The 13983-nt window shown below is 39.0% G+C and overlaps 1 protein-coding gene across 1 annotated transcript in view; it reads left to right on the forward strand.

Annotated features, from left to right (window-relative positions):
* COL14A1 (collagen type XIV alpha 1 chain) overlaps window positions 1–13983 on the forward strand; it is a 113016-nt gene that overhangs the window by 36060 nt on the left and 62973 nt on the right. Inside the window, 7 exon segments of the mRNA XM_031056746.1 lie at window positions 219–380; window positions 1720–1868; window positions 2797–2926; window positions 7208–7353; window positions 8675–8804; window positions 12029–12168; window positions 13792–13918. Of these exon segments, the coding sequence (XP_030912606.1) occupies window positions 219–380; window positions 1720–1868; window positions 2797–2926; window positions 7208–7353; window positions 8675–8804; window positions 12029–12168; window positions 13792–13918 (984 nt within the window).

Raw genomic sequence — 13983 nt, forward strand, 5'->3', positions numbered from 1 at the left:
AGTATACATGGGTGCTACATTTTCATGAGACAGCTGAAAAGATGCCACTTACACTGGCAGAAATTAACATCTTGCATTGACATCTTAAAAACAGAGTAACTTGTAGTTGGTCATTAAAACAGAATTTTATATTATTAGTTTTTTTATCAATCTTTGTGTATACAAGATTTTTTCTTTTTCCTTGCAAATATTTTATTTATTTTCCTTTCCAATAAAAGGTGTAAAGAATGCAGATATCAATGAACTCAAAGAGATTGCCTCTGAGCCTGACAGCACACATGTCTACAATGTGGCTGACTTTAACTTCATGCACACCATTGTGGAAGGTCTTACCAGAACAGTGTGCTCACGAGTAGAGGAGCAGGAAAAGGAAATCAAAGGTAAACAGAAACAAAATTTAATGTAACTTATGATGAACTTAGAGCTGCAAATCAAATACCTGCAGTTCTAAGCTGGCTTTTGGCACTAGACTCACGCTATATATTCTTTTGCTTCCACTGTCAGGGAAGTTATCTTCCTAGCTATGTTTTATTCTTGCTTAGATATCTTTGATCTTTTGCTCTCTGTTTTTAGTAGAGGTAAATATTATGGTATTTGGTAGTACAAAAAAAAGTACATTCATTCTACTGTAAGTATTTCCAAGTGGAGAGTAAGGAAATCTTTTTGTAATACAGAGTTTTGGGGATGAATTAATTTAACAGCTGCACATGGAATTGTTATGTTCGTGCTGTGCTTTCCATCTCCTAACTCAATGTTTTTACTATCTCATAAGTACTCAGGAGTTTCAACTATTTAGATTACTTTGTCCCTCCTCTTGATGTTTTTTTTTTTCTCTTTCTAATTTAATACACAAAAAATATATTTTGGTTCACAAGAAAAGATAGCAGCAAAGAAAATTGTTCTTATCTGAAAAAGCCTCCTCTGACTAAAATTTTGTCTTTTCTGAAGAAAATAAATGGCTATGAAAAATTGTTGCAATTTGCCAGAAATACAGTTCTACCTGAGGCCTTTCTTTCTGAAAGATTTCAGTGGATTTTGTTTCTATTTATTGGTTTGTGATTCCTTAATAGCACAAAAATGCTGAGTTATTCTCTCTCTCTCTCCTAATATATGTGGATATATGGAATATAATATATATATATACATTGAATATAATATATATATTCAATATAATATATAGATATATGTAATATATATCAATAAGAAAGGCTCTCTTGAGCAGAAGAAAATGGAAAAACCATGGATAGATGAGACATCTTTGTGGAAAAGAATGATTGCCAGAGAAGATCACTGTTCACTGTGTCTCTTCAGCAGGCTGACAGGCAGTATCAGTTTCCAACCTGCTGAGGAGCACAGGAGATCACAGCTGTATATGTACTTGTATGTTTTTCATGACTGAGAGGAAAGCAACCTGAAAAAAACCCCAGCAGAATGGTCTGGAAATAGTGATGGGAAGAAGGTCAGGAAGGCTTAGTGTTGTATTTTTGTCTTTTTCATATAAAAGTTTATGAAAGACCAGGGAGGTTTAGTCCCAGAGAAACTCCTTGTACAGTACTCATTATTACTTCTTTGTTTCCATTGAAAATAACCTAAATAAGTGTGCAGTAGCCAATTATTTGACTTTCTGAGGAGGAACAATATTTGGAGCTTCAGCAAATACAACAAACCAAGCAATTATTATGCAGAAGGGAATAAAAATTTGTGTTGTCTCCAACTTAGGAGCAATTGCTTCTCTTGGGACTCCCTCGGATTTGGTCACATCGGAGGTAACAGCGAGAGGCTTCCGGGTCAGCTGGGCCCATGCACCAGGCAAAGTGGAAAAGTACAGGGTGGTGTACTACCCCACTCGAGGAGGACAGCCAGAAGAGGTAATAGGAGCAAGAGATGCCCAGGAATTTTTAATGCAGGAGGAGCAACTAACCTGACAGGAAATCTGTGGCTCTCTTTTAAATGCACCCTGAAATTCCCCCTAAGGGCTCCAGAAAGGAGGTTGGTCACAGTAGATGGTGACAAAGGTTAGATACTAGCCTGGCTACATGTCTGTCATACAGTTTAAAGTAAATTAAATGCTATATTAATAATTACTTTCAGGGGGTGAGGTGAAGTGACTGCATTTTTCCTTACTACATATGGTTACTTGAAACAATTCTAGTGACACTCCCTGCCCCACTCTTTTTACAAGAACAGAACAGATAGGAGGTGATGGTAAGTTCTAAGAAAAAGATATTCATAAAAGGAAGATTGTGTATTTTGGGACATCTACAATTGGTCATTGAAAATTTGGAGGGAATTGTTTGGATGGGACTTCAACATTTTGGAGATGGAAAAATTGCAGTGGAACAAGCTTTTGTCTCAGGCTGACAACTTATCAAATTGAATGGAAATGTAGAAGAGCAAAAGAATTTAACTAAGGTCATATTTTGTTTCCTCTTGCACTAGAAACTAGCTTAGGAGGGATATGTCTTGATGGAATTTTGAAGTACTCTTTGTGTGTGTACTAAGGGAATATTTATGATGATATTATATCAAAAAGTGCCATGTATGCATCCTTGAACTGTATCCTATACATTTTATTCAGCTAAGCTCTTTCTTTGTTCTGAATGGCTGTTTATATCAGGTAAACATTTTGGCTATGTATATGGTTGCTGTTCTTTTCAGACACTTTACTGTATTTAAAAGCAACATGAACTGAACTTTAATACAGTGTAAAAATTGCCTGAAAGAGGAATTGATTAATTTTATGATAATATAGTTTGTTTACTTTATGCATATATAGTTAAATTTTCTTTTAAACAGGTTGTGGTAGATGGAAGTGAATCAACAGCAGTTCTGAAAAACCTGATGTCTTTAACTGAGTACCAGATAGCTGTATTTGCTATCTACTCCAATGCTGCCAGTGAGGGCCTCCGTGGAACGGAAACCACACGTGCGTATCCTTAGAGTGCTTGTTGTAGATTTGACTAGTCAGATTTGATTAGTCAGACTGTGCAGGCGTTAGTCTTTGTGAGTAATAAACACAGAAGGCAGTCTTTTTCAATTTACCTTATTTTAGTGCATTTGCCTTAAATTAAATTTTGTTTTAATGATTCTGGGCTAAGCTCCTAAGTCCGAATGCTCTGTGGATATTTAAACACTAAGAAAGGTTTTATCTCTGGGCTGAACTTTGAAGTCGGTTGTATTGAACCCTAAATTAGAACATTCCTGTGTTTTGGGTGTGGAGCCAAGTTTTACAAACTAGATTTGTAGCTGGAGATGATCTGATGAGTGAAGATTTAGGTGGCACCTGGAATACCTGCATGTGATTCCCACCAGTGCCAAAGATTGCAAGGTAACTCTGTAAGTTTCTTTCTCAGTGGTTTAATTATTTTCTGTCCATAAAATGATGCCTTGGGATATTGTAAGACTTAATACATTTACAGTTTAAAGCATTTGTCTACAAAGTGCAGGTGTTTTTTAGTAAATATGAAAATATTAGGAATGGAAGTAAATAGTAACTTTATAGTTCAGACTAGGAGACAAGTCCATATGTGGTGTATCAATAGCTGATATCTCCTGAAAGAACAGAGCAGCAGGGCTCCAGAAAACTATAGGATTTCTATAGTGCTTTACCACCTTCCTGACCCAAGTGATCAAGGAGCCAGTGCTCTGCTGCAGCTCATACATAGAAACGAGGAAGAGCTGATGGTGGAGGAGGAGATCACATCCTACAAGCTCAGGAAAGGTCCCTACTGGCCAGTTGGTAACCAGCTGGCTGAAGGCTTGCATGGATAATCAAAAAGCTTGTAACAGAAGTCAGACATCAAAAAGAAATGTATAAGAAGAGGCAAATGACCCAGGAGAAGTATAAAGCTGCTGTCTAATCTTGCAGGGATAAGTTTAGAAAAGCCAAGACCAATCTGGAGCTGAATCTGCCAAGCAATGTGAAGAAGAAAACAAGTTTAACCTTATGCATTTCAAAAAAGGGAAGTGCAAAGTCCTGACCCTTGTGAGTGCCAGCCCCATGTGTCACTACACACTGAGGGGTGCCCAGCTGGAAGGGAGCTCTGCAGAAAAGGACCTGGGGATCCTGGTAAACAACAAACTGACTGTGAACCAGCAGAGCACCCTTGTCACAAAGAAGGCCAAGAGCCTCCTGGATTGCATTAGAAAATGATTGCCAGCAGATTTAGGGAGCTGATGATTCTTGCCTTCTGCTCAACACTGATGAGGCCACACCTGGGTGCCTGGTCTTATGCTGGGCTCTCCCAACACAAGAGAGATGTGAACTGACTGTAGTGACTTCAGTGAAGGGCTGTAAAGATGATTAAGGGCTTGGCACATCTTTCCTAAGAGTCTGAGACAGCTGGACTGCTCAGCCTGGAGAAGAGAAGGCTCAGGTGATCTTGTCAATGTGTCAAATCCCTGATGTGAGGAAGTGCAGAAGAGGAGTGAGCTAGACTTTTCTCAGCGGTGCTTTTTAGCAGGACAAAAGCCAACAGACACAAATTAAAAGCCCATGAAATTAAATTTGAACAGAAGAGGAGACAGTTTTATTGTAATGGTGGTCAAACACTGGATAAGTTGTCCAGAGAGGTTGTGAAGTCTGTATCTCTGGACATATTTCAAGCCCAACTGGACAAGGTTCTAAGCAACCTGCTTTATCTGAACTGGACTGAACAGGGAAGTTAATTAGACCAGATGACCTCAAGAGATGCCTTTCATCCTCGGTGGTTCTTTGATTCTGTGTCACTGCTAATCTTCTCAATCTGAAAACAAAATAGAATCATATAAGATTATTTTAGAATTTTCTTTTAGTCTCAGTCCCCCAGAATGTCATCTCCTGCCATGTCATACCCCACGAGGCAGTGTTAGGACCTGTTTAATTTATTGAAGCTTACAGAGCAGTCACATACTGAGCCAACAGGATTGTTCTGTATTGCACCTGGTATTCCTTTGAAGTCATCCAGTCAAGTTCTGACAGAGCCCAGCCCTGCTGGCTTTCAGAGATTTGATCAGATCACACCCCAGGGTCCTGCAGCATCAAGTATTTTATACAGCTGTCTTTGATAGTGTGTTGGAAGTAATAGTCTGACATGTGCAAGTGTTAATCACTCCACATGCTAAAAATACCTGCAATTTTAAAGTGATTTTTTTTTACTATTCTAATGGAAAATTATGGAAGATTGTAGTTTACATTCCTGCCTGTGTGAGAGATACTGACTGATTAAGAGAGGCACCAATTGCATTTGTTTATCTAGAACATTGAAAATAGTTTACAGGTATGTGAAATCTAAACAGATGATGGGGGATAAGGTAGGGATAAGTAGAAAGTTTTGTGATTTCATAATCACTTTTAAAATGAAATAAATATGAAATTCATTCACATATTAATTTGCTAAAAATATGTTTTTACCTGGTTTTAGTCTATTCCAGCTGGTTTAGTTTATTCCAGCAGATTTTAGTTGGTTTAATTTATTCCTATGTTACCTGAATATTAGGATAGTCTGGTAACTGTCCAAGATGCAAACCAGCATTATCTACTCAATATTTATATTTGAGATTCTGAGCACTTTGGCTGAAAATTCCACCAGAAAACACCACATTTTATTTCCAGTCACCTCTTTGTCAGGTTTTATATGTATTGTTGGAGTATCTACCGCTTCCTGTTGAGAGTGAAAACGCAAGTCATAAGTTACAGTTGGAGAACACTCTTCCTATAGCTTTTTTAGAATCAAAATAAGGGGAAGAACAGGTGATGAATACTCTATGGCCCTGGGGCAGTTTAAATGGGAATGAGACAATGTGGTGCAAGGTGGCTTCAGGATATCTCAACATGTAATTTGTTGCTGTGGGTAACAGAAGTGTGAGTGGAGCTCTGAGAAGAAGAATGAAGTACATTTGAAAATGTTCATGGGTAGCTTCTCCCTGTGATTAGAGAAATTGTGAGAATTCATGGGAATAGCAATCAATACAAGAACAAGTGTTTAAGTAGGATGGAGGTAGGTTGAAAAAGGTTTGGAGGGGTAGGTGGGGTAACCTGGAAGTGGAAACCTCAAGAGAAGCTTGGGTTGAAGTTTTGCCACTACAGATATGAATGACAACCTGAGTGAACAGCCTCAATGAACAAGAAAGGATGAGGCTGCCATGGTTCTGTTAGAGCTTATTGAACATAATGTAAGAGATGTACTTGGAGATACCAACTTGCCAGGGTGCAGCTTTTGCTTTGACGAGGAGTCCAGAGAAGCTCTGTGACTGAAATTAGAATTTGTTCCTGAATATTTGTGTGCATGTCAGATTCTTCAGAATTTCTAATAGGAAAGGTTTTCTATCAGTTAGCAATTGCCTTCTGTTCTTTCAGACTATTCCAGTGATTTTGGGGCCTATTCTCAATGTATAAATTCCAAAGGAGAAGTCAAAGTTACTTCATATCTCTCCGCATTCATGCCTGAATATTTCTCCATATTCATGCCTGAATATTTTGGTGGGATTCTTCAGTGGTGTACCAGCAGTGGAGAGGCCATGGGATGTTAGTCTGTGAGAGGAATAAAGTGAGGACAACCACGAAAGTGCAAAATGCTACTCTAAAGAGTTACAGAAATGCAAAGAAACATTTGGAAACCCAGCTTGGTGCTATGTTCTGGTATCAGTGTCTTAAATCCCCAAGTAAATCTTCTAATATTGTTTGAATTTCACTCAATTTATTCTCCCTCACCAGGGTAGCATTTGCCGTGATTTGCCATGGGTGACCTTACCCACATTTGCATAATCCCACTGATACAGGCCTTGGTGCCAGTTTGGAGAGTCCAGGCCTTAAACAGGCAGAAGTTTACAGCCAAAATATGTTGATCTGTGCAGTGTGCTCATCCAGGGTTTTTCTAGGCTATTGTACCTCATGCCTGTCAAAGCCACACTCTGGTTTGGGAATTACTCCCTGAAAGAGCCACCCCTTAAAACTGCTACTGGTTCCTAATAGCAATTGTGCTGAAATGCTTTGTGAGACATAAATCTGCCCTGGCACTGGAATTGGTTTGAGTTAGCATTTCGTTGTTTCTCTGGTTCTGAGTTCTTTCATGCACCAATTAGATCTTATTTGTAGGATACAGACAGCACTTTCATGCCTGGAGACAGCTATATTCCTGTGTGTTTCCTGGGGTAAAACAAACTGTTTGAAGAATAGCTGGTTGTTCAGGTGAGAGAACTGAAGTGCCTGTCTCTTGTTCCACTGCAGTTGCCTTGCCCATGGCCTCAGATCTGCAGCTGTACGATGTGTCCCAGAGCAGCATGAGGGTGAGATGGAATGGGGTCCTGGGTGCCACAGGGTACATGATCCTCTATGCGCCCCTCACAGAAGGATTGGCAGCAGATGAGAAGGAGGTGATGTATCGTGCTTTCATTTGAATAGCAGTTAAATAAAAAAAATGAAAGAATCGGTTTTTAAAGAACAAACTAGTATATGTTTTTTAACCTCCAATATGATCAGCAAATACTTGGGTTTTTTTTCCATTATTTGATTAAGTATTGTATGTGTCACAGGCTCTGAATAAAGTGCAAGTGCCAGTTGGTTATTTCTATGTCATTGTCATTAAAATGCAACAAATTTAACTGAGTTTTAGTGACTCTTTTGTAATTTTATATAGAGTGATATTGCATCATCATATAGAACTAACACTCAAAGAAAAAAGTCAAGTAAAACTAAGATATCTCCTAGGTGTGTCAGCAGAAAAAATACGAGTTTATTAAAGTCCTCATCAGGACCTTTAAGTAAAATTTGTAGGTCTGAAACAAAACCATCATGGTTTTCTTTTCATTCTGTTCAATCTTTATCTTTAAATGTAAAGATAACATCTTTCATCAAAAGTGATTTTAGAAGACATTCTTTCAAAGGAAAAGAAGGGGGGATAAGGTAAAATCTAGTGTTCTGTCACTAACATACAAAACCAATGGAACTTTGGTCTGGGATTTTAAAATTTCTACACTCAAGTTTATATATGTATAATAAAGGTTATGTACAATATCAGTGTTCAAGCAAGAACACTATAAAGCATGCAGGGGCATGTGAGCTTGTGAAGGGGGCATGAAGTTGCTGAAAGCCAGCACAGGCTTTTGCTCACTGCCAAGGCAGTGCCTTTGAACACATAATTCTGTTAAAAGTGGGGCCTCCCTGGGAACTGGTTGCTTCAAGAGGACTGAGCTTTACTCCAAAGAAATAAGTACAGTTCATGTTAATGTGAGTATATTATTCCACAAATAGGTGGAAAAGGAAAATGATACAAATAGTAACAAATCTGAGCCTCAGTGTGCATAGAAATCAACTCCTCCAATGAGTGATGTGATTGTCAGATTTGTGACTGAAGATTAACCAAAGTGTAGATGGGAGTGGGAATAAGAAAAGGTAGATGGGAAAAGGCCTTAGTAGCTGCTCATTCTGGAGAGGCATATTTTATCATTGCTAATGTGATTAGTCACTTTTAAAGTCATTTTACCTGTGTGCTGGCTTATGGCTTTTTGAAAGTTTTAATCTTTTAATTATTGTGCAAAATCCCAAAACCTTGGGCAAAGCACTGCAGGCAGTGTCAGACAAATGCTCAGTAGAATATTTGTTCATATATCTAATTTCAAGTGTTTACCTGGTATTATTCCTCATTGTAAACTAATTCAGAAATAATGTATCTTTTTTGATTCATGGTGTTTTTAGATAAAAATTGGGGATACCTCAACAGATCTTGAACTGGATGGACTATTGCCAAATACAGAATATACAGTCACAGTTTATGCCATGTTTGGAGAAGAAGCTAGTGATCCCCTCACAGGACAAGAAACTACATGTAAGTAGCTCAAATCTATATTCATTTCAGTGTTAACAAAACTTCAGAATGGTCTTTGCACATATTAGAGCAAACATCTGATTATCTGATTTGAACAGCTGGGTAGGGTCTTTATGTAAGTTTCTCACTATCGATACTCAGTTTACAGAGAATGAGGATTTCTACAAACCATCTTGTTTTTGCAACAGGATAGTGAACTTGTCTCTCTCATTGGTAGTGGTGCTATGGATGCCCCCATTGATCTTGGTTAAATTCCTGACAGTTTCTGAACTTGCTGAAGGTGAATGAAGGTCACCACATAGACCATTGTGGTGAAAACAGAAACATGCTCTGTGTAGCCTCCTCTAGCTGGAAAACCAGGTGTGTGTGTGTGTGAGCCTGCTCATATGGAGAAAGTCATTCCTCTGGCTCAGTGGTAGTACAGACAGAAAAGAGGCAAAGAGAAGATTTCTGTCCAACCCCTGCTGCCTAACATCTGGTAGATGGAGGGTTGGAAAGTGCCTGTGCACTCATGATAGATGGTGTGTTTTTAATAAGCTGCAAGAATTTTGCCAGCTAAATTCTGTCCTCTGCAAACTACACAGACTGCATGTCAGCTCTCTAAATAGCTCCAGCCTTTGGAAGACAAAGGAATTGAAAATAATTAATTTTGCTTCTGGGACATTTCTGGGACTGCATTCAGTGACATCTCTATTGCTCCCAGCAGGGGAGTGAGTGAATCCTCTTGTTTTGTGCTCCTGGCATGAGCAACCCAGTCAGGGTGAAAGTGACTTACATTTAATAAGTGAGAGAGGTTCAGGCATGCGAATGCTAGGGAAAATAAACCCCAGAGCAATTCCTTGTAAGGTCAGCAAGCAATAGTGGAAGGAGCTCTAGGAATGGTGTTTGCTGGGTCTCCTCTAGGAGGACAGTTGTGGACAGACAAGTTCCAACAGCAAACTACTGCGACTTGGGCATGTTTGTCAACTTGAAATGAATGTGGAAGATTCCCATCAAAGAGAATCAAATCTTTGGCTCCTTATCCCTCCCTACCTTTCTCTGTCTCTTTATGCCTCATTCCTCATCTTGCACAGCTCCCCCCTGCCTGTGGGAGCTCCCCCCCTCTCTCACCCTGGCCTTTGGCCAATATCTACCCAGCATCAGATTTTCATTTCTCCTAAACAGTAGTTTATGTAGTTTTTGACTGTGCCAACTTCTATTCACTTCATACCATATGGAGAATCTTGGAGAATGTAGAGCTCTAAAGCTGGCTAACACATTGGATGGAAGATCACATACAAATTCCAGATACACTGGCACAAGCTGAGCTTTCATGACCACTGTCTGATCACAGAAGCTTGTAACATGTGTTAGTCAGCCCATCATCACTACTGCTGCTGCTAGACCAGATTAAAAAAGAAACCCTCACTGCTCTGCAACCTTCATTTCTTTTTAGGATGACACGATGCAGCTATCTCTGGTTTATAGGACTGAAAGAAGGATCCTGTCATGCAACTATTCAAATAAGCCCTCTGCTAGCAGGCTTAGATGAATCAAGCAGTGAGGCAATCTAGGAGGCAGAAAGCTCCTGGTAATCATGCCTGTCCCACATTGTTCGTTGTTGGTGTTTAGCAGTAACGCCTTACCCATCCAGAATCTGATTTAAGCCTCTTTTTCTCCCCTTTTTTTTTCTTTTTTTTCCTTTTTTTTCCCTTTTTTTTTTCTTTCAGTGTGATTATTTCTGGCTTGTAATTAATGACTAGGCTACCTGGTATTTTCTTCCTGCAGCATATATCTGCCTGAAGAGCGACCTGCCAAATTTGCTGTAGTATTAGGTGTATTATCTAATAATCTGTGTTTAGTAAATAATATTCTACTCATTGTATCATCTTGGTTACTGTAGCAAAACCTTCCCTATGCCAAACAGAGACATGCTCAGCGAGTTTATTCTAGGGTGTAGTTTCATTCTGGGGCCGGGATTCATCCAAAACTCGCTGTAAATATCACGTAGGTCTGGCTCCAGGACTGCCTGGTTGAGAGCAATGCTGTCAGGAGATTGGCTCCAAGAGGAAGGAGCTGAGACTGACACAGTTTGTTGTATGACCTGGATGGTGGAATGAAGTGCATTTCATGACTGACAGAAAGTGGAAAGGAAAGCCAGCACGTGAACCTCCCTTGACCAGACTCAGAGGAATACGCTGAATGCCAGAATGTGTGGCAAACCCATCTACTACAGTTTCAGTGCGTTCTCATTGTCTCTCTTCTCAGAGCCAAGCTGACTTCACTGTTCCTAAGCTGGTTGCAGATTCTGCATTGATAAATGGCCTGGCTAGAGATCTCACAGAATATATGAGGCCTTTAAAATCTTTGCTTTTTCCCAGGTGCTATTGTGTGGGGGAAGCAGCTTCTGAAGTGCTGATATTTATCTGTCCACGTGGACTGGTGAGGAGTGTGTGTGTGAAGGCAGGATGGATAGAAAAAAGGTTTTATAATTCAGAGGAAAGTAGCAGATGTTGGACTAATACAGAACCTGCTGCTGAGAGCAACAGACAGCACAAATTTCTTTCTGTGGTGTGACGGAGAAGTGGGTGTAATCTGAGACTGTCTCTTGCATGACCTCATTTTCCTTCAGCTCGTGACAGTCAAGGAGTATATAGACTAAAAGTAAGACTTTAACTGGGATTGTTGATGGGAAACAGCTAAGGTTTCCTAACGGAAAGGGTAGGCAGACATAAAAGTAGCATCTTTGGAGATCTTCTCAGCTGGTTATGCTTTTTGGAAAAACTTTCCCTTATATCAAGGTGTTTCAGGGTTCAGAAGGTTTTTTGCCCAAATTCTACTGTCATGAAGTATTTTTGCTGGGATACACATGAAAACCAAATGTGTATAGGGTGAAGTACTAGCTGGCTTAAATTAATTCACAAATACAGCCTCAAATCTATTGCAAGTGTTCTGTAGGCTAGATCTTGCTGTGATATCTGCAGTGAACAACATCATAACTTATTTATTTTTCAATATCAGTTAAGATACATTTAGGAAATCTGGAAGTTCTGTTTCATTAAAAAGCAAAGCCCTTTTACCTGCCTTTAAGTACTTTTGTAGCTCCATTGATGTAGGCCTTTGAATAGGAATACCAGTGATATAAAATTTTGAATGGAAAACATCCTATTTATTATTAAGACATGAAAAATTTCACAGCTGAAACCTGGGATCACTTTCATGGTTTTACCTCTTTTCTTTTCAAGTGCCTCTAAGTCCACCAGCAAACTTGAAATTTTCTGATGTTGGACACAATAGTGCTAAGCTATCATGGGATCCTGCTTCCAAAAACGTAAATGGCTATCGCATCATGTACGTTAAAACAGACGGGACAGAAACCAACGAGGTAAATTTTAGCAACACTTTTCCCTTAACCAGTCTCAAACCTTCCCAAACTTCTGTAATTATTAGGGATAATGTTTACAAACAAAAGCTACCATGCAAGCTCTAAAAAAAGGTTTGCAAGAGAATTCTGAAACTTGGTGTAAAGAGTTTGCTTAATGTTAGATGTACATATGTCTGGAGGAGAGTACTCTGGGCAGTCAGGGGCACGTAAACTGAGGGAGACAAGGAAACAGTGATTTGCTAGGAGCAGGATCTTGATTGAATGTATATGGAAATTTTTATTCTTGATTCAGTTCAGATAATAAGACTTTTGATGGAGGACATATCATGGACTCAAGCTCATTCAAAAAGGCCATCTGAAGGCTTTGCCACATTTTGTCAAAATTTATTGCTTTAATTATATATTGAGACTCTCTAGAAACAGGGTTTGGCTTGAACAGAGTGCTAAGGCAATACCACGATGTTCTAACTTAGACTCTTATATTTAATAATTTGCAATTTTTATTTCTGCCTTGTTACCAAGGGTGCTTTATAATACCTTTTAGCAGCATGAATTCTGTGATAGAATGCAAAATGGGCTGGAATGATTCATACTGAAATATTAATAATTTTTTAAAAATTCACATTTAAAAATGGGTATGATTGGGTTTGATTATTAAAGTGGGTTTGATTATTAAAACAGTCCAGTCCCTTAGGAAATAAGTTGTCATGGAGAACTTAGCCCTCAAGAAAAAGAAGTCTTTAATGGTAGTTATCTGTAATTATGTTACTTCTGGGACATATCTGGCTTTTCATCTGTGTAAAGTGGAATATTTGTTTTGAACCTGAAGAAACTGCTCTCAGCTTTAGAGGAGAGCATACCTATGCAATGTTTTGTTTCTTTTCTCTCTGCTAGGCTCCTTAAAATTTAAATTAGAAATCATTTGACTTCTTCCCATTGATTACCCTTAATACAGATAATATGTCTGACTGTACTGGTCACAGTGTTATTTGAACATCTCAGGCTCATTGTAGTGTACTTTGTAATGTGAGTGAATGTTCAGTTCACTTTTCCTTTGTTCAAAGAACAGGTGGCATGTTCTTGTTTGCTCTGCACTGGTAGCATTTTCCCTGTGGTGCTGAGCTAATGTGGCACTCAATAGTTGGACTGATAAACTGTTTATACAGCTTTGAGTTTTATGTCCCTGGCAGAGTCACTTAACTGCAGCCTGGAGAGAGACCAGACAAAACTCTCATCTGTCTCTTGACAAGCGTTAAACATAAGGGTTTTATGCAGTGATTGTCCATGATAAGAGGTTAGGTTTAGCAGCACAAAAAGCTCCTTCCCCTTCTGGGTTCCTGAACATACAGTGCTGATCTTAGCTGAGCAGCTGGGCTTACCAAGGCTGAATTCTCCTTTTTCATGGTTTGCCATGAATGCAAAATTCTAATTTTTTGTAATTTTTCTATTATAACTGGTTTTGTCGGCTTTGATGGACCTGAGTTTATACTTGTTCATAGTTTCACTGAATTTCTCTGCTAATTGCATGACATTCTCCTTCTGTATCATTATTACCCAGAAGAATGTCACACACTGATAATGTATTCTATGGTCAATGTCTACTGAAAATTATGCTTTCTCTAGGTGGAAGTTGGTCGTGTTTCAACCCATACTCTGAAAAGTCTGGCACCCCTTACAGAGTATACTGTTGCTCTTTTCTCCCAGTATGATGAGGGACAATCTGAACCACTTACTGGCAGCTTTACCACAAGTAAGTATTGCTGAACTTCTGAAGGCTTTCCAAGAAGAAATTTTATATTTTCTTATGTTACTGGA

This window comes from Geospiza fortis, unplaced genomic scaffold, assembly GCF_000277835.1.
Source record: "Geospiza fortis unplaced genomic scaffold, GeoFor_1.0 scaffold111, whole genome shotgun sequence".
Lineage (NCBI taxonomy): Eukaryota > Metazoa > Chordata > Aves > Passeriformes > Thraupidae > Geospiza > Geospiza fortis.